The sequence below is a fragment of the Sceloporus undulatus genome, chromosome 6 (genome assembly GCF_019175285.1).
Source record: "Sceloporus undulatus isolate JIND9_A2432 ecotype Alabama chromosome 6, SceUnd_v1.1, whole genome shotgun sequence".
Classification (NCBI taxonomy): domain Eukaryota; kingdom Metazoa; phylum Chordata; class Lepidosauria; order Squamata; family Phrynosomatidae; genus Sceloporus; species Sceloporus undulatus.
Window position 1 is genome coordinate 129,906,639 of NC_056527.1, and position 19,785 is coordinate 129,926,423.

Here is a 19,785-nt window from a genome sequence, read left to right on the forward strand (position 1 = left end):
TCAGATATTTACTCCTGGACTGAAATAGAATGTATATGGGGAGGGTTGCCTATTGGAAACAATTGAAATGGGGAAGCGACAGGAGTTTAAATATATCTAACAGTAACATCCTAAGGCTGCTGTATGTAAGCACTTGACTCATCTCCTGCATTTTTGATTATATTAGAAATAGAATCACATCCTCCTGGCAAGATGCATGGAGGAAACAGGCAAAGGACTGAATGGAAAGAGAAAAGGCAGCCCTCTTTGCTCTCTGTGGGGTTTCCTTTCTGATTGTGTTCCTAGTTCAGTGTCAACATTAGAACCTTCCAAACTTCAGAAATCCCAGGCTTTGGTGGTAAACTCAGAAAACCTTAATTCAGTAACTATAGGTTTGCACTAGATATGTTCATTGTCAGAACTAAACAGTAAACAGTACAAAGCCTTAATTAAACCACACACAATTTCAAATCATTGATGGGCTAATTTCTCATTTGTTACCAAAGCAAAACAACCCTGCTTTTTTCACACTCCTATGCCACCTCCCTCCTAGGTTTCCCCCCCTTGGGTATTCCTGAAGCTGACATCCTCCCTTCTTTCTCATATTCCAGCACAAAGAAATGTGTGCAATAACCTCTCTCGATAAACACCCCACTTCATTTCTCATCATATATTTCTGTATGCCAACACCCATTAACACTGACTAATTCTATGGTCAGGAAAGATGCATATGTGGTTTCTGACATTCAAGTTATCATGTTGATTGTTGTGTTCAAATGAGAAGAAACAATGAAGGTAGCTTTCCATAAATAACCACCTTTGTTGTTATTTCACTGCCCCAGGATGTGGTAGGTAGCGATGGGGAATGGTTGGACCCAGTGGCGTTCCATACTGGTGCGGGGTGCGGGGTGTGAAGGCTTTGGAGAAGGACTTTTGTGGTGGTGGAGGTGGGAGAGTAAAAGGGCATCCCTCACCTCTGTGCTCAGTGTGGCTTTACACATGAGTAAAGCCATGACGTGCAGGGAGGAAAGGGTGCCCAGGCCCTCTCCCTCCCTGCCACGCACCATGGTGCATGGCAGGGAGGCAGTAGCATTACTGGGGGGGGGGGGCCAGGACATGTGGACCACACTGGGTGACACCCAGAATGAGGGTGACACCCAATTGAGCTCCCCTCCCCCTTCAGGGCGGGAGGGGCACATGCACATCCTTTCAGGGTGCACCATCCAGGTCTCAGAAAACCCAAGTTGGAGGAGGAGGGCCAGTGTTCTGCAGCTGATGACCCCCCCCCCGCCCCACAGCTGGCTTCCAAGTCCATCATGGACTCAGAAGGCATGGAAGGAGGGAGAAAAAGGCTGCCTTCCGAGTCCTCTGAAATTTAATTTTAAGAATGTCCTCTATCAATTCATGGATATGAGTCCAATATAATGGAGAACATTTTGAAATTCCTCCTGGACAGAAGGGTGAAAGATAGGACGTGTCCTGGAAAAGGAGGATGTCTGGTCACCCTGATTATAGCCTCTATTGATCTTTCTCTAGCTGTAAGAATATACAGACATGATTATGACATTAAAAATGACAGTGCTCAGACACCAAATGGATAATATTTCAGGGATAATATATCAAAGATCATAGAATCATAGATATCAACATACTACCATCCTTCAGTCTAAAGATTTTGTTTTAGATGATTTGCATTGCCTTGTAGCTCTGCAGGAAGAGTTTCAGCTTCATCCCAGTGACGTGACGGTAACAACAGAAGAACGTTTCATGCTAGAATGCATGCCCCCGAGGGGACACCCTGAGCCAGTCATCTCATGGAAGAAGAATGGAGTGCCAATAAATATGGAAAGTGGTCATTATGAGGTAATAATGAATAACAATACTTATACCTACCCTTTGTATGTGGGAGGACGCAAGAAAGGGCTTTTTCTGTTGTTGTGACATGGAATACTCTCTCCTTGGAGGCCCAATTGGTGCCATCACTGCCATCACAAAAATAATGACCACCAAGGACTTTCACAAGTTCAACCTAGACAATAAAGAAATAGAAATAGTAAAACAATTCCCCTACCTGGGATCAAACATTGATAGAAATGGGGACTGCAGTCAGGAAATCAGAAGAAGATTAAGAATGGGGATGGTGGCTATGAAAGAACTAGAAATGATTCTAAAATGCAAAGATATACAGCTGAGCACAAAAGTTGGAATCATATAATCCATTGTATTCCCTATTTCCATGTATGGATGTGAGAGCTGGACAATTAAGAAAGATATTAGGAAGAAAATCCATTTGAGATGTGGAGCTGGAGAATAGTGCTGAGGATCCCATGGACAAACAAATGGGTCCTAGAGAAGATCAAGCCGGAAATCTCCCTGGAAGCCAAGATGACCAAACTGAGGCTGTTGTACTTTGGGCACATTATGAGAAGGAAAAGACAAAAATTCTGGGAAAGGTGGAGGGAAGGAGGAAGGCCACATGCCAGATGGATAATGGACTCTATTAAGGAGGTCACAGGTTTTATGGGGTTGCAGGGATTAAGCAGAGCAGTGGAGGACAGAAGGTCTTGGAAATGTCTCATCCATAGGGTCACCATGAGCTGAGATCAACTCAAGGGCAGTTAACAACAAAAACAACATCTAAGAAAATGCTTTCCTGCACTTATCCAGAATAACTGGGAGAATGAGCTTCTCAAGTTCCCTGACAGGCCAGCAACAAAAGCAGCCCCTCTGGAGTTTCATAATTTTCTTTTCTCTCCCTCTTCTACAGGTCAGCAATGGAAGGCTTTGGGTATCCCATGCTCTGAAGAGTGATTCAGGAACATACATTTGTATAGCCACCAATCAAGCAGGAGAGAGAGCCAGCAGAGAAGCCATGGTCTCTGTCTGGGGTGAGAAGTAATTCAGCAGGGGTGGATGGGGAGGAGAGGGGCAAATCTAGCACTTCTCAGTAAAAGTAAACTGCAGCAAGCCCTCCTAGCTTTATCTGTTCTTCTTCCATAATTTTTGCAGTTGTCACCACACTTTTACATTGCTTGGCTCCACATGTCCCGGTTTTCCTCAGTGAAATTATGGAGGGTATGGTTGCCATGAGCTTTACCTAATCATATAAAAGGCTGAAGTGTTTATCAAAGGAATTTAGGTATTAGTTATGTATATAGCCCACCCAGTGAGCTCAAGGTGACATATGTGGTTCTCCTTTCTCCCTGTTTACTAGTCATAAACAGCTAGTAGTGAATGCTATGCAGATGGCAGCACTAATCAAAAGAATCATGAGTTATCATCTTGATTTGTGCTGGTTGGACTCTATGAAACAGGACTCCATCTAATTGCCATGTTGTTAAGAACTTCCATCAAGCCAAGAAACTATTAGGTTTGATTAAATTGCTCTCATCTCCCATTCTAGAGAAGCCAACATTCAGTCGGCGACCTAATGATGTTCAAGCCAAACTTGGCACCACTGTGCAGTTCATGTGTGGAATCCATGGAGACCCAACACCAACAGTGCAGTGGCGCAAAGACGATGGAGAGCTACCTGCAGGAAGGTGAGTATAATTTGTTGTATTCTGAGAACTGATTTCCATTTCTCTCTGTACAGTTGCAGCTTTCACGTGTCTTGTGAAAGCAGAATTACTGTGGTTATGTTCACTTATTTAGCTCTGTAAAGTTCATTCCCTTTTTGCTGAACTGAAGTGCTTGATTTCTTTTCTTTCTTTTTTTAGGATTTGTTATTGGTAGGGCTTGAGATGAGAACCAGTATAGTGTACTGGTTTGAATGTTGGACTATGACTCTGGAGAAGAGGGCTTGAATCTCCACTGAGCCATGAAATCCACTGGGTGACATTGGCCAAGTCAAACTCTCTCAGCCTCAGAGGATAGCAATGGAAAACTCCCTCTGAAGAAACCTGCCTTAGGAATGTCATAAATTAGTAATGACTTTAAGGCACACAACAACACAGCAAAGGGATTAAGACTAGTTTAGGATCATCCCAGGCCTTGAGATTTAGGGACAGCCACTTCTAAAATGTTGCATTAGTATATTGACCCCAGAGACTTTGGTGTTTGACCTGACACATCATCTGTTTGCTGTTTTACACAGACAAGTTTAAAGCTAATGCACTTTCATTGCTTAATAACTGCAGCATTGAGTACTGGTTAGACATGCGACATAGATGCATTTTGTACTTCACCTATAGGTATGACATAAGCCAAGAAAACATCCTTCAGATTCATGATCTGACAACAGATGATGCAGGAAAATACATCTGCACAGCTCATAACAGCGCAGGAACAATCTCTGCCGAGGCAACTTTAACAGTGAAGGGTAAGAGGTTTTATCTACAGGATTGCAGAGACTGGGGATGTATTCACCCTGAACAAGGCTGGCTACCAGGGCTACCAGGTTTTGGAATTGTTTGACATCTATCAAAACTGAGTCTCAGCAGATTTCAAACTAGATTCATTGTTCCCTCCTATGAGATCTTGGGGTTTGCATTTTTGGGGAGGGTCTTTTAGAATCCTCAGCCAGGGAGGTCTACTCACCTCACCAAACTATAAATCTACCTTGAATCCCATGTTGAAGGAGAGTAGGCTATAAATAAAATAAAATACCCCTCCCTTTCCCCCACCAGGATTCCATAGAATGAATTTTTACCATCAAAGTGGAATTGTAGTGCTATAATTGTCTAGTCTGAAAGGGCCCCTCTGAATTTGCTTGGCCACGTGCGTCCTTGTTTTCATCTGTGAAATGTTGGAGGGTATGCAATTAGGATAAAGTTCAGGTTCAACAAGAGTATATTTTAGCTTTGTTTCTTGGTCTTTAGATCCGCTAGACACTGGCCAGAGAGAGCAGGACAGGTCAAAAGATGCCCTGAAGGACCTGATGGATGCCAGAGTTTTCCTCATTAATGTCACTGCTGTCCCTTCTGCTCCAGCAGCCCACCTGCACTGGAAGGTGAGTAAGTGTAACACGAACTATTAGTTGCATTTATAAAACCTGCAGTTGAAATATTTACCTTGCCAGGTAGACCTGGATGCCCCCACAGGGGCTATTGGTACACTTTTCTACCATGAGTCTGTTACACCAGCATAGTGAACTTTTTATATATTGCACAGTGACAACAAAGGAAAGAGTGACCAATGTTGTATGAAGAAGACTACAGTATTTCACATTCTTCATTGCTGGCCTTTGAGAAAGAGGGCAGGCCTAGGAACTAAAAGTAGCCTAAGAAGCCAGAGTAGGACCCTTCTGGAAGGCCAACATGAGAGAAATGTGCTGTTTGGAACTGGCAGCCTTTGTTTTTTTAACAGTTATAAATCAGCTTTCCTTCTTTCTTTGCTTCTGCATCTTCAGCCTTTTTACTCCTGCCGGTGTGCTGCTGGTATGCCACCCCCCAACAGGATCTTCTGTTAGAAGGGATAGATTTCTATACCTAATGGATTTTCTACTTCAGAAATAAAATGGATCTTTATCATACAACCAATCCTAACCACAATGCAGAAACATTACTTTTTGTACTACGCATCCCAGAGCCAGCATGATTAGAGACCAGATTGGATAGGAGATTCTGGGAGCTGAAGTCCAAACAGTATTATTTATTTATTGTCTAGTTTGTTCTGACACCAAATTGGACACCATGGTTTAAATGTGTGTTTTTTTAATTCAAATTGGTGTTTACAACATTCCTAATTGTGGTTAGTATTGAATTTTTAAATACTTTCAATAGCACAAAAGCCAGGTTTTTAAACTTGCAAAGTTAATTTTAAATTACTCCAATTATTAGGAATCATTGCTCAAAGTCTAACAGATCTTGACACCTATTACTAATTAATTGTTTGTTTTATTTTAAACCGCTATGATCCATGGAATAGCAGTATATAAATAAATGTTATTATTATTATTATTAAATTTTATGTTGTTATTATTATTAAAAACACTATATACATAAAATAAACACATTACATAGGCAAACATACATATCTATTCTAAATGCTATTCTTTACAAATCTAAAATCTAATAAAATATACATAAAAAGACTTCCTTTCCAATACTGTAAGTATAGGTTTGGAAAAAGTAAAAACTTGTTCAAAGTTAAGTGACCTTCTGATGTTTGTATTAGTCTTGTCTTATGTGATTCATACTTTAGGGTCCAACATTTCCATCTAAACTTTCTATCCTGTTTCTTTTTACCTCTCTCAATTTTATTTCAAAATTTTTAAGTACTGTATGATGTTTTCAATTCTTTCATAGTTCCACACTGTGTTAGACATTTTACAACTTTTAAACTTCAAGTTCAATAGATAAACATCTTATCCTAAAACAGTCACAAAATTTTAAAGCAGGAGATTAGTTAATTTATCTAGTTCTATAACATCATATAGTTTTATTAACCATTCCTTTACAGTTGGTTCCTCTTTACTTTTCCATTATTTTGGCTGCATAATAATTATTCCCACTCCACTGAGGCAAGTGTTAGAATGAACATCACCATGGCAAAATGAGAAGCTGAATGGAATAAGAAGCCAAGTGACAAATCTGCCAATGGCTAGTAACTTTGATTCTCTCTGAACTGAACTTTGGAGGTAAAACCACATTTCTTATCTCTTGCCTTGAAGCTCATTCCCAGCAGCCAGACCAAGCACATAGAAGGCTATATTGTATTCTACCGCACTCTGTTGCCTGTGAGCACACACTGGTCTGAATGGAGTGTCCCAAGAGACCACCGTACTATTGTTGCAGGGCTTGAGAGGGGTTATACCTATGAATTCAAGGTGCGACCCTATTCAGGGAAGACCCAAGGCTTGGACAGCAATATGAAGCATCTCTGGATCCCAGAGGAAGGTATGAAAACTCCTCTGTTTGACTCTGAGAAACTGAATCAGGGCTGGGCACATGCAACTGCCACATCCCCGCAGTCCAAGGGCATCGCTTTTGGGCTGTCTGTTTTGCCCCCATATCTTTTCATATGAGCCTTCCTGAACTCTAAGATCTATGGAAGAAGCACTTCTCTCAGTCCCATACCTTCTCATGTGCATTTAGTGGGAATTTGGGAGAGGCCCTTCTCCATGACTGCTCCTAGACTTTGGAGCTCCCTTCTTAGGGAGGCTGAGCTGGCTCTGTATTTGCTGTCCTTTCATTAACTTTCTATTACAGCAGACATTTGGGAACTGATTGTTTTATATAATGGGATTTCTGATTTAGTGTTGTACTATTTTAATCTATGCTTTTAAATTAGGGCTTTGTATGGTTTTAATTCAGACCATTCAATATTATTTTAATTTTAAATTTTTGTATGCATTTAGTAATATGTATTTTTTTAAATTCTGTAAGATGCCTTGAGTCCTATTCTTGGGGGAGAATGTGCAACATAAATTGACTGAACGATTGATTGGCTGGAGGCAGTTGTGCAGGTAATTGGTCCTTTTCTTTCTATGGAAAGTCTTAAATAAATACATCTTTTCTTTCCAGTGCCTAGTGGTGCTCCTCAAAGCATAAGCATCACTACATTCCAAGATGAGAATGGGACTGTGATAATCCACTGGGAACCTCCTCCACATGATACACACAATGGCATCATTAAGGCCTACCAGGTAAAAAGAAATCTGTGCAACTCGCAGTCAGATACTTCAGGACTTGTGTATGTGTGAGCCATCAAGTAGCCTGTCGATTTATGGCAACCCTGTGAATTTCATAGGGTTTTCTTAGGCAAGAGGTGGTTTTGCCAGTTCGTTCCTCTGCAATATAGTCTACAGCACCTAGTATTCCTTGGCAGTCTCCCATCCAAGTACTAACCAGGGTTGATCCTTCTTAATTAAATACCCGGGTTATCAGTTGAAACACTGCACCTTAAGTTTGCTACATTTCCCCATCTTCTAGGTTGTGGTCTAAATACCCTAAAGGACTGAGAGCATCTCAAGGAAGATTGTGAAGTTGAAGGTTTTCATGGCCGACATCCATAGTTTTTTGTGGGGTTTTGGGGCTGTGTGGCCATGTTCTAGAAGAGTTTCTTTCTGACATTTCACCAGCATCTGTGGCGAATCAAGGAAGATTATTAACAGTGCAAAACCAAAGGCTGGGGAAATAGGTTTGCTGGGGAATGTAGCAAACCTAAGGTGCAGTGTTTCAACTCTAGAAATGCTGGTTTGCACTGCTCTGTGTGGTAAAGACTAGGCATTTGTAATTTTTTTCCTTATTTGCAGGTCTGTGTCTTAGGTAATGAGACTCATCATGGATTCAACAAGACGGTTGATGCAAACACACATAGTCTTGAAGCAACAGGCCTTGTTAATAGACTAAAATACTGTGTCCAGATAGCAGCTGTCAATGGAGCAGGAATTGGTGTGGCCAGTAATCCAGTATGCAGTGCAGCAGGTCAGAAAATTTCTTTCTTTTTATATAATATTTATAATATTGTGGGGTTGCAGACAGGAAACATTGTGTAATAGTCATATCCATCTGATGATGGTGTAAGTAGAGGTGCACATGCAGAATGATTGTGCGTGTATTACCTGTTAAAGCAGAGAGAGTAGCATATGAATGTGCATTGTTTCTGTGCATTGCTTTTGCATCTTGTGCATTGTAATTGCACAGTGGTTTGTAAGCCATGCCATTGACCACTGATCCACATACACTGCATTACACTGGTGTTCAGTATAGGGGTTGTAGCTCCACTTATGGATATTTAAGTGATGCTGAAATGATGCAGGATTTGGGCCGATGTGTTTTACCTCTATGTCAGTTTCCTTCCTCCTTCTGAATAGGGCCATTTATTTATTTTATATTTATGTATTTATGTGTTATAATGAGGCTTTCAGATCACATATTGTTCCTATCCAGAGTTTACAGTGGGGAAGATGGCAAAGACCTCAGACTTCCTGTCCGGCAATTACATCCTGGAAGTGGTGCGCCAACCTGTCTTCATTGCCACCATGGGCTCAGCTCTCTGGATCATGCTGATGGTGCTGGCTGTTTATGTTTGCCAGCAGCAAGCTAGGCAATACAGTGCGGAGCAGCAGTATGCCATTGGTGAAGGTGAGGAAGGTGACCTTTCTATAGTATGTGCTGACTTTAGTTTATAAGTAAAATAAATTAAAATAAATAAATAAATATACATTTCACTCTTTCCAGGTTTATATAGAAATGCAAGTGATGATACCATAATCAAACACAGGTAAGGACTCTAGAGAGGGTGTTCATTTTACTGACCTCTGGATAGATGTGTGGGAGGGCAACCCACCACCATGTCTAAGAAAAGGTCTTTTATGTCATCAGTTTTTAATGTGAGGCTAGCATAAAATAATCAGAGTCTTGTATGTGTGTTTACTGATTCTGAAAGTGGTACCAGGCAGAAATCTATATTTTATCCTTCTTGGATATCCAATGTAAAATAATAGGGAATGGGCACTGGACCAGCAAGGCATACATTTCTGCAGCTCATTGGTCCTGTTTGTGTAAATGAAGGCAGATGCCGAAATGAATGTCCAAGCTAGCAACAGAACTGTAACCCATCATTCCTTGATTTCACCATCCATTTCTCTGTGTTAAATAAGTCCAGGCTCTGTAATTACATGTTCTACAACCAAAAGTGTTGAGACAATTCGTGCTCCACATTTCCTCCGTAATGTCCCCAATGCATCTACATCTATATAAGCATACTTATAGAATCATAGGATTTTATCACACGGGGAAAATCAAGGATAATTGGGGGTTTAAACTGTCATTATCCCATGAAAGTCACATGATAGCACTGAAGATTTTCACATGATGTTGCAATTAAATACTTATCCCAGCAATAACCAGATAACAACTTATCCCAGCAATAACCAGATAACACCAGGTTATTACCTGGTTATTCCTGAGATAAGTCCTCTTTAACCATGATGTGTGTGAAAATCTTCCTGTGATCGCATGACTTTCCTGGGATAATGACAGTTTAAACCCCTGATCCCCCCCCCCCCAATTTTCCTCCATGTGATAAACTCCATAGAATCATTCTTTGTCCATAGGGTGGATTCCAGTGATTCTCCTTGGCTTTCAAACACCTGGAAATCAACTTCAGGTTCTAAGAATTACAGCACCAGCAGCAGCTTGAGTAGCCAGCTTTTGTGGACAGAGAACAAAGACAACCAAGAATTTCACAAATCTAGTAAGTATCTAGAGCCAGTGTGGTGTTGTTGTCTGAGTGTTGGATTAGGATTCTAACAGACCAGAGTTTGACTTTCAGAAAGCTTCAGGGTAAAGGGATTTGAACTTTTATATTGCCACATCAAATCCAGTGATACTAGATTAGATAAATATTCTGACCCAGATAGTTGAGAACTAGTGAGGCATAGTGGTCTGATTATGACTCTGGAGACCAAGCTTCAGATCCTCGCTCAGCCATGGAAACCCACTGGGTGACCTTAGGCAAGTCGTGTTCTCTCAGCCTCAGAGGAAGGCATTGGCAAACCCCATCTGAACAAATCTTGCCTTAGGGTTGCCATAATCAGAAATGACTAGAAGGCACAAAACTGCCAGGCATCTGTTGCCAACAGTCCTCTTAATCTTTGACTGTCTACAACTAATGGCAGAGAAGATCCCAGCCACAGTTCAGGGCTTTTCAAAACATTTCGAGAGGCATAGTTTATAAATCAGATTTTGGTAGGTGATTCCCAAGCCGAAGAGGGGGAATAATATCTAGGGACATGAGTCCTTTTCACATTTGGCTTCCCCTTTCCCCCTTGCAGCAATATCCTTTGACAAGCAGAGCCAAGGTTCTCGCATCCAGACAGCTCCTTTGATGCCTGACAGTAGGAACACCAGCTTGTATGGAGCACTGTATGTGGATCTTCCAGCAAAAGACCTGAAAACCTTCTACGAGACCTCTCTTCCACCTCCCCTTTCCAGCCCCAGCCTACATAATGTGGAACTGCCACGAGCTGGTGACCAGAGGCTCATCCCACGTTGTATCCAGAACCTGAGAGTGGACAACAGCAGTCTCAGGGCAGGGACTCATAAAGAGCCTTGGAAGGCAACTAGTCTTCAGTCCCCAAATCTCAACATCCAAGGATCCTGGGACAAAAGCAGCAAGAAAGGTAGGATGCCTCTATAGCCCTGACAAGGATTTTAAAAACATATGTATCCTAAATAAAGTTCTGAAAGTAAGGTTGCCAACATTTTTTTTTTCTGGCAGAGCTCTTCTAGCGTTTACAGCTGCATAGCCATAATAAATTTGGTAGTTGGACCTAATTCCCGTATGCAGGCAGCAATAAGAACAATGTTGCCTGATAAAGTTTGTCATGAAACTGTTTATAGCACAGGAGCCTTGGCAAGGGGGGGGGGGGGGGGCGATTGAACAGGTAGATTATGCACTAACTTTCTATCCTGGGAAACCTAAATTGAGAAGAGCTGGGGAGAGGGGGCAACAGTCATAGCTCAGCTTCCATGTCATCAGCATCATAGCCCTCCCACCACAATTCAGTGACAATGCCTCCCACTTTCCTTCTCACCAGGGAAGCAGAGGTTCACAGGAGACCTTAATTGAATTACTTCCAAAGTTCAGGTACAAATTGAATACCATGACTTTTGTGGAATCTAATAGAAAACCTAATTTGCTTGCTGAAGCTGCTAATTGCCAGGAGAGATGCAGAACGAAGCGCCTTCCTTGCTGAGGACACGGCAGGCGCTGGGTTGCTGGGAAACAAGACCTGCAGCTCAGAAGGGCAGCCCCATTGCTTACTGTCTGTGGGGTCCTCCTTCCCAACTTTGGCCTGCATGCATGTCTGTTTGCATTCTAGTCAGGCCTCCTGCCTCTGCAGCCTATTAAGGGAAGAAACTCTCTAGTTCCCAAGAAGGTTGGAAACACACTGAACAGCTTCCCCAACTGCTCATACAAAAATGATCCTCTCGCTCTTTGTCTAATGTTGTGAGGCACCATGCCCTCCCCTCTAGTGATCTCTAAGAACCTGTGTCTTCTGGCACTTTACTTGTGAAAAGCAACAGCCCTGTTTTTATGCCTAGGATCACAGCCAAGGTGCAAACACAACTCATCTGCTGTTTTCAGTCATTATTTAGTCAGACGTTACCTGTTCTCCAGTCATTTAAAATCAACCAGAATCCACTGAGGAAAATCTACATAGAACCAGAACCCCTGGTACAGCTATGGCCCTTTCACACTACCATGTTAGAAACGTCCTATGGAATCCTGGGATTGGTAGTTTAGGGATGGATACTTAGAATTCACAACCACAGAAGTGCAGTGCCTCACCAAACTACAGAATCCAGGATTCCATGCCATGTTTCCATGGCAATTAAAGTGGAATCATAGTGCTATGACTGTGTAGTGCAAAGGGACCCGTGATGAGCTGCTACTAGAGCTGTGGAATGGAATGTCTCCCTTGACAGTGGAGTACACTCAGATTCTGGATTCACTCTGTTATGAATGCCCATTAGTTCCTGTTTTTCAGGAAGAGATGTAAAGGTATTGTTTGGGTTTGTTTAGTTTGGGATGTTCTTTTGTCTAACACCACCACCTAATTTATGCTTCAGTTTAAATGAGAATGTCTTTTTCTCTTGCAGAATTACAGCAAGCATATAGCACTCCTATGCCACCACCTAGCTTTTCAGCAGACTGGAACCATCATGGCAGCCAGGGCAGCAGTCTCAGCTCAAGAAAGCAACAAAGAATCCATGGTAGGACAAGGAATTGCTCCTTCACAATGCTGATCAAGAAGAGTGATTTATCTAGGGATTGATAGATTCCATATTAAGGTGTATCTGCACTGCATAGTTTGATCAGTTTGATACCACTTTTGCTCTGATGGCTATCCTGGAACTTGTAATTTAGTGGAGCACTCAGAATTCTCTGCTAAAAAGCTCTAGAACACACTCCTAAATTACAGTTCTGAAAGTGTCTTGTTTAATCCTCAAACCCTCTTCTCAGGGTAGGAGAGATTTGATCCTGACTTACCTTCCTGAACTACAAATCCCAAGATTCTGGAGGATGAAGCCATGGTAGTTAAAATGATATCAGACTGATGGAACTATGTAGTGCAAATTACCACTGAAATCAAATGAGATCAGATGTGGCTGGCTAGCAATGCTGTTAATGCAAAGCAACAACTCTACCTTCGGTTTTAATGGCAGCTTCCTCTGTAATTCATCCAGGTGTTATGGGAGTTATCCAGGTTCTGGGTCTCTGTCAGGAAGAGAAATCAGTGGCAAAATAGCTCTTGTTAACGATGCTGCTGTTAAAACCAAGGATGCAATTGCTGTCCTTCAACAATGGAGCCACTGTACCTGAATGAGTCTTCAGTCTTGACTAACTTATGCCCATTGATTTCATTAAAATCCAAGTTAAAATACTTGCTTGAAGAGGAAATGTATATACATATTATGACATTCAGGTACAGTTGCTGACATTCCTGTTAGTCTCTTTTGACTGCATTCCATTTCAAAGTATAACACTAGAGGGCATCCAACCATCATGTTCAATCTTGAACATAGTCACTATCAAATGCCTTGCTGCCAGAATAGGTAATTTCTAAAGCCCCCCTCCTGCCTTTAAACATTTCCAGAGCTCAGCAATCTTGAAAGGGCTTGGTTCTCTGTAGGCTTTGGCTGTAGTGTAGCTGCATATCCTTTGCTATGGGAAGTTCATAGTCTGTTCTCCTGGGAGTAGGAAATGTTTCACAGCAGTGATACTCCCCTTTACATACACAGGTATCACTCCAATCAGGTATTACTTCCCTTGATCTAGACACTATACTTCTATTGATGCAACCTAGAATCGCATTGGCCTTTTTAGTTGCCTGAGAGCACTGTTGACTCACATTCAACTTGTGGTCTTCTAGGTCTTCTAGGTCTCCTAGATCCCTTTCACATCTACTCTTCTTAAGCCAGATATCCCCCATCCTATATCTATGCATTTCATTTTTCCGCCCTAAGTGCAGTACCTAATATTCTCCCAGTTGAAATTCATTTTGTTACTTTTGGCCTGGCTTTCTAATCTCTGAAGGTCATTTTGAATTTTGATCCTCTCATCTGGGTACAGTATTAGCTACTCCTCTGAATTTGATGTCATCTACAAATTTGATAAGCATGTCTTCTGTACTTTCATCCACATTGTTGCTAAAGATGTTGAATAGCACTGGCCCCAGGACAGAACCCTGTGGGACCCTACTGGTCACTTCTCTCTAAGATGAAAAGGAGTCATTGTTGAGCACCCTTTGGGTTTGGCCAGTCAACCAATTACAAATCCACCTAACAGTTGCATTGTCTAGCCTACATTTTACTAGCTTGTAAATTTTACTAGCTAGTAGGATTTTTAAAAAACTGCCAATGACCTTCCAGATTGACTTCTAATTTCACTGGGAGGACTGGTGTGGCCCACAGCAAGTCTGGAGTGTGTGGAAAACAGCCTCCTGGCCCTGCAAAGTTGTCTCCCTAATCCACCCCAGTATTACGCATTGTCTAGAAATTGTTCATACATCCTTAGGGGTGGTCTACCCCATCCTAAGGAGTCTGGCTTCAAAGGTTTCTCAGAGCTAGAGATAAAAGTGTACTTGAACTGAGTGTTTACATAGGGGCAAATATACAGTCTTCTAGATGTAGGTCTGCATTTTACAGGCATTGTTTTTATTAAGGAAGCCCCATTGCCAGATGAGCCTCAAGCTGACAAACTGGCTCTCCAGTCGAATGGCAGCTTCTTTGAAGCCCTTTCAAATGCCTAATGAGGTAGCGTGGCTGCCGAGGACGCTTCTCTTTGTAAACTGTGCACGCCGTGGCCTCCACCACACCTCTCCCTAGTGCCCTATGTCCATAAATCCTTCTCAGTTATTCATGAAGTAGTGTCTGCAGAGAAGGGGGTTATGCGGCTAAATTGGACATTCTGGGGAAAAAAGAATTGGATGTTTTCTGTTTTGAAATGGATTACGGATGGGGGAGGTTGTTGGCAGTTGTTCCTGCGTGAGTTGTTCTACTGCTTGGAAGTAAAGACAGGATCAAATAGTGAAGCTTTTTGTGGATTATATCAGGCTGCAGGCAGGAACTTGCTTGGTTTGAATAGTCTCCTACAGAGGAGTTTGAGGTTTATTTATTTGCTGTTCCCTTGTTCAAAGTGAACCTATTATACCTTTACCTCCCCAGTTTTAATGTGTAGATCAGTATGTAGAATTCAAAGATGTAGTGGAATCAATATGTAGAGAGATCTTGTATCACCTTTGAGACTAACTGAAAGAAAGAAATTGGCAGCATGAGCTTTTGCAGACTTCAGTGTACTTCCTCAGATCCATTTGGTCCAAATGCATCTGAGGAAGTAGACTGAACTCCATGAAAGCTCATGCTTCCAATTTCTTTCAGTTAGTCTCAAAGGTGCTACAAGATCTCTCTACATACAGATCAGTATGTAAAAAAAACATCTAGGGGTAGCAGTGTTGGCCATATAGCAAATCCAATAACATCCAAACAATGATACCTTTAGTGGGCCAACCCAAATGCACATGTACAGAATGTGCAAAATGCAAAATGTGCATTTTGATTGATCCAATAAAGGTATCATTGTTTGGATGTATTAGATCAGTATGTAGTTACCTTTTGACATTTGCACTTCTCCAAATTTTGCAGTGTAGGTCCCTGCTAAAATGAACAAGCAAGATCAGAATACACTAAAATGTATTCAGTAATATGTTTTGTGACAACATATATGCTGACCTGCATATGTAGATTTTTTTTTTTAAAAGTGTGGATTTTTAAAAATGGCAGGATGTAGAAGAATGGGGAAGATGGCAGAATAGACTTATAAATAAACATATATAAATCTGACATGGTGTGGCCAAGTGCTAGATTGCTGCACCCACCCTAACATCCCCATTTCAAAAGCTGAGGGAACTCCCCATACATTAAGAAAGGAGGATCTGCGATTGAAAGCCATGCTGGATTCCTTTCCCTGATGCACTAGTTTTCTCTATTAAGTTCCACTCTCTTCCTCCTCATCCCCATAAAGTCAGAAAAAAATCCAGTTCAACCCCTGCTCTTCTCACGACTTCCTTCAGCCTCAAACATCTCTCTGGGAAATAAATGCCATTATTTGTTTCTATAGCTATGACAGTTAAAGTGGCGCCACACTGGTTTATTTCTGCAGTGTGGGCGCAGCCTTACACTACAGAAATATAGCACTATTTTTCCATTTTAATTTCATGGTTCCATCCTAGAGGATCCTTGAATTTGTAGTTTAGCTGGGATTGTTTTAGCAAATGAAGACCCCCTCTTCTTTTCCTTCTTCTGTTTAATATATCTTTAGTATCAGCTCTGGGCTGCATGCTGTACAGAAAACAAAAATATGTTTCTTGACTTGAGAGATCTTAGAGGAGACGTTGAAGGCTGACGATTGAATAAGTGTGTGTGTGTGTGTGTGTCTGTGTCTGTGTATGTGTGTGTCGGGGGTGGAATTAGGAGCAAGCAGCACAAAAACACTGACAGATAATCAGCTGCAGCCTGGACTACATTGCTCTCATTCTTGCACATGCAGGAGCACCCAGACACCTCATGTGTCTATGAATAATATTATCAGAACTCACAAATAAAATACTGACCTGAACACCCTCTTCGGTGCTTTGACCTGAAATAAGCCACTAAATTTGAAGAAGCAACCCTATTTGTTGTGACTTGTGATAGATGCTGGGTAGCAGTATGGCTCTAATCTCCATTCCACATCCCTGCAGCTCAGGAAACTTAAGTGCCTGATCAATTTGTCCATAGAGATTCTGTCAGGCAGTTAATGTTTATCTAGGTCCTTTCTCCCTCCCTCTCACCTTTTCTGATGGACGCATTAAGTTTTACTCTAATCTGAATTGGATCTAGCTGTCATATGCAGGGGTTGGGAGATGGCGCCTAATGAGACTTTCAAGGAGAACATTACTCTCACACACATTGTGGGGCTGGAAAGAAAAAGAGAGGGACTCCTAATTCAGATTGCATGTGAGCACCATGGAACCTATAGTTTTCCTCAAGCCCTTTAAAGCTAAGCTGTTTTTGAGCTGATGATGGGCAATCTCTGTTTGTGGGAAGTTACTATTGATCATAAGGAATGTCTCAATTCCATAAAGTATGGATGTGTAAGAAAGCTGTAGACATAAGCAGTGAATTCCATTCTTATCTCTGGAAAACAGAGCAAGTTCCCAGCTTGCTCTCTTCTCTGGATTAATCTGAGTTCTTTGGAAGGACTGAGCATGAACGGAACTATGGCTAGGAATCTTAAAAGCAAGTAGGATCTCTGCCAGTGATGATACACCAGAAGGAATCCATGAATGAAAGATTACAACCCTCTCATTCAAGCTGTAGGATCCCTTCCTTTTTTGGTTAAGGACAAGGCAAATCTATGACAGATGATCCATTCCTCATCATCATCACGCCCTCCTCTCTCTCTTTTTAGTCCCATCTCTCCTTCTCTCACTCTTTCTGTCCTGCATGGTACTTCTTTATGTTTCTTACACAGTACGTAATAGCAAGGAGCAGAAACTGCAGGAGACCTGAAGGATGGGTAGTAACCCCTCTTAGATTATACAAGCCTTAGAAGGTGCTTGACAATGCTGACCCTTGACACTGACCTTGCATTGCCTTCAAACATCCATAGTATCCAAAATGTTGAAATGATAGCATTGCTAAGCTGCCAGCTGTCCATTCTGCTGTAAAGTAGATTGCTGGCTAGTAATCTAGGATATCCAATATCCAATGTTTTATCAGCGGGATCTAATAGTTGGAAATCTCTCTGCTGTTCTGAGTGGGATACTCATCAGAATTTAGGGAAAGCATCTAGCTGATACCAGGGGGTAAGAGACACTTCAGAAAGAAATGGGTTTGCCACAGCTGCTCCAATACTTTTTTATTCTGCCTGAAGTGAAGCATTAAATAGCACCCCCTCACTCTGTTCAGGACAATTGATTTTGGCATCTGAAGCATCCATAGGTATCTCTCCCTATTCAATACAGTAAACATAAAAACAGCAAAAAATAAATGACAACCCATTTACTGATCTTTTATGATGCCACAAATCTACTGTCTAAAATGGCCACCTTTGTGTATTGAATAGCAGGGCTTGACCTGAGATTTACATTTGGAACGGGCACAGAAGAGAGAATTTTCAGCTGGAATTAGCTAAAACAGAAGGGAAAGGGTGCCACTTTTTAAAGCAAGTGAAGTGATGAGTGTTACTAAGACCTTTAAGACCTTTAAATCACAGTCTAGAATGAGTTAAATGTACTCCCAATCTGGTATGCAGCCTAGGTATCAGTGCAGCACTCCAGATGTTATCTGCGAGATCTTCTGCCTTACCAGCCATTGCTAATATCACTATGACAAGGGTGGCTATTCTATACCTTCCAACTATCATGATCTGGCAGGGACAATTCCAGTGAATCCTCTGTTTTTCAGCTGCTTTTAAAATGTCTCAGTTTTTATCTCTTCCTCCAACTTGCCCTCTTTGCCTTTGGTTTACTTCAGTTGCTAGAAATTAAATGTAGTGCAAAAACAATGTCTGCACATGGTTGCTGCTGCTGTTAATTTTATAGCCTGCCTTTCTCCTGATATAGGGACTCAAGGCTGCTAAAAACAAAGTTAAAACAGTAAAAGTGAAAAACAGTGCAAAACATTAAAACATACATATAAAGTTTTTAAATAATTTTAATAATTAAAAAGTTAAACAGTTACACAATAACAATATTAAAATGTTTTTAAACTATATACAAACCTTGGCATCTGAACTGCACTGCATTTAAAACTCAGCTTCTAAAAGTGTCAGTTTGAAAAAGCCTGGTGGCACAGTAATGTTTTTACTGGCTGCCAAAAGGAGAGCAATGATGGCACCATCTTGGCCTCTGGGAAGAGAGTTCCAGAGCCTGGGAGCAGCCACTGAGAAGGCCCTCTCTCTTGTTCCCACCAAATGAGCCCGTGAGGGTGGTGGGACAGAGAAAAGGGTCTCTCCAAATGATCTTTTCACTCTAATGGGCTTATAAAGAGAGATACCGTCCTTCAGAATTGGGCCCATCTTGCAATAAACTTGGCGAGTATGCTATGTTAAACATTTGAAATGTCTCTCTAGGCTGATTTCCTAGCAGCAAGAGCTTTAGGATAAAATATACTGATCTTTTTGGCCTCACCCCTTTTGATTTTGACTTTGCATATGATTGTGATTCCTGAGGATTTCCCAGGAGAGCAATAACAAGTACATTTCTATACCACTTATCAGGGAAGTTAAGCACTCCCTAAGCAGTTTACAAAGTGTAAGCTAATTGCCCCCAACAAGTTGGCACTCATTTTAGTAACCTCAGAAGAGTGCCAGGCTGAATCGACCCTGAGCCCTTGGCTGGTATTGAACTTGTGGTTTGTGAGTGAGTGGCTACAATACAGGCATTTAACCACTGCGCCACCAGGATTCCTAGTAGTAGTTTGTTGTGACTTGCAGTGGCTTTCCAGATCTTGGACACAGACCTTTCGTATCAACTGGTTGCCATTCCAATTTTTCCATACCAGGGACAGAAAATGGGGCTCTGAGTACTTACATGTGGCTGAAGTTGCATCTCGGGTGGGGAGTGAGGGCCATGAGGCCATAATGGTCACTAGTGCAGGGGACAGGGCTTCTGGGGGGTGAGGCCAAAAGGACATGTCCCTTCACCTCATGAGTAGATGGTGTGTGGCAGGGAAGGTATGTGTGCACACTTCTTCCCTGCCATGCACCACTCTTATGCAAACTGAGCATTGCAGATGTAAGTGAAGCAGCTAACCATGTATTTGTTCTTTCCTAGGGGAAACTAAAAAGGTATTGAAAACCAACAGC

General features: G+C 41.7%; 1 protein-coding gene across 1 annotated transcript in view; it reads left to right on the forward strand.

Moving 5' to 3' along the window:
- Nucleotides 1-19,785, forward strand: part of ROBO4 (roundabout guidance receptor 4) — a 53,363-nt gene that overhangs the window by 15,196 nt on the left and 18,382 nt on the right. The window contains 15 exon segments of the mRNA XM_042476428.1: nucleotides 1,685-1,842; nucleotides 2,747-2,867; nucleotides 3,383-3,521; nucleotides 4,173-4,300; nucleotides 4,800-4,930; nucleotides 6,593-6,818; nucleotides 7,446-7,567; nucleotides 8,177-8,348; nucleotides 8,814-9,008; nucleotides 9,105-9,147; nucleotides 9,983-10,122; nucleotides 10,703-11,050; nucleotides 12,534-12,647; nucleotides 19,754-19,782; nucleotides 19,784-19,785. The exon segment at nucleotides 19,784-19,785 is cut by the window's right edge and continues 126 nt beyond it. Of these exon segments, the coding sequence (XP_042332362.1) occupies nucleotides 1,685-1,842; nucleotides 2,747-2,867; nucleotides 3,383-3,521; nucleotides 4,173-4,300; nucleotides 4,800-4,930; nucleotides 6,593-6,818; nucleotides 7,446-7,567; nucleotides 8,177-8,348; nucleotides 8,814-9,008; nucleotides 9,105-9,147; nucleotides 9,983-10,122; nucleotides 10,703-11,050; nucleotides 12,534-12,647; nucleotides 19,754-19,782; nucleotides 19,784-19,785 (2,068 nt within the window).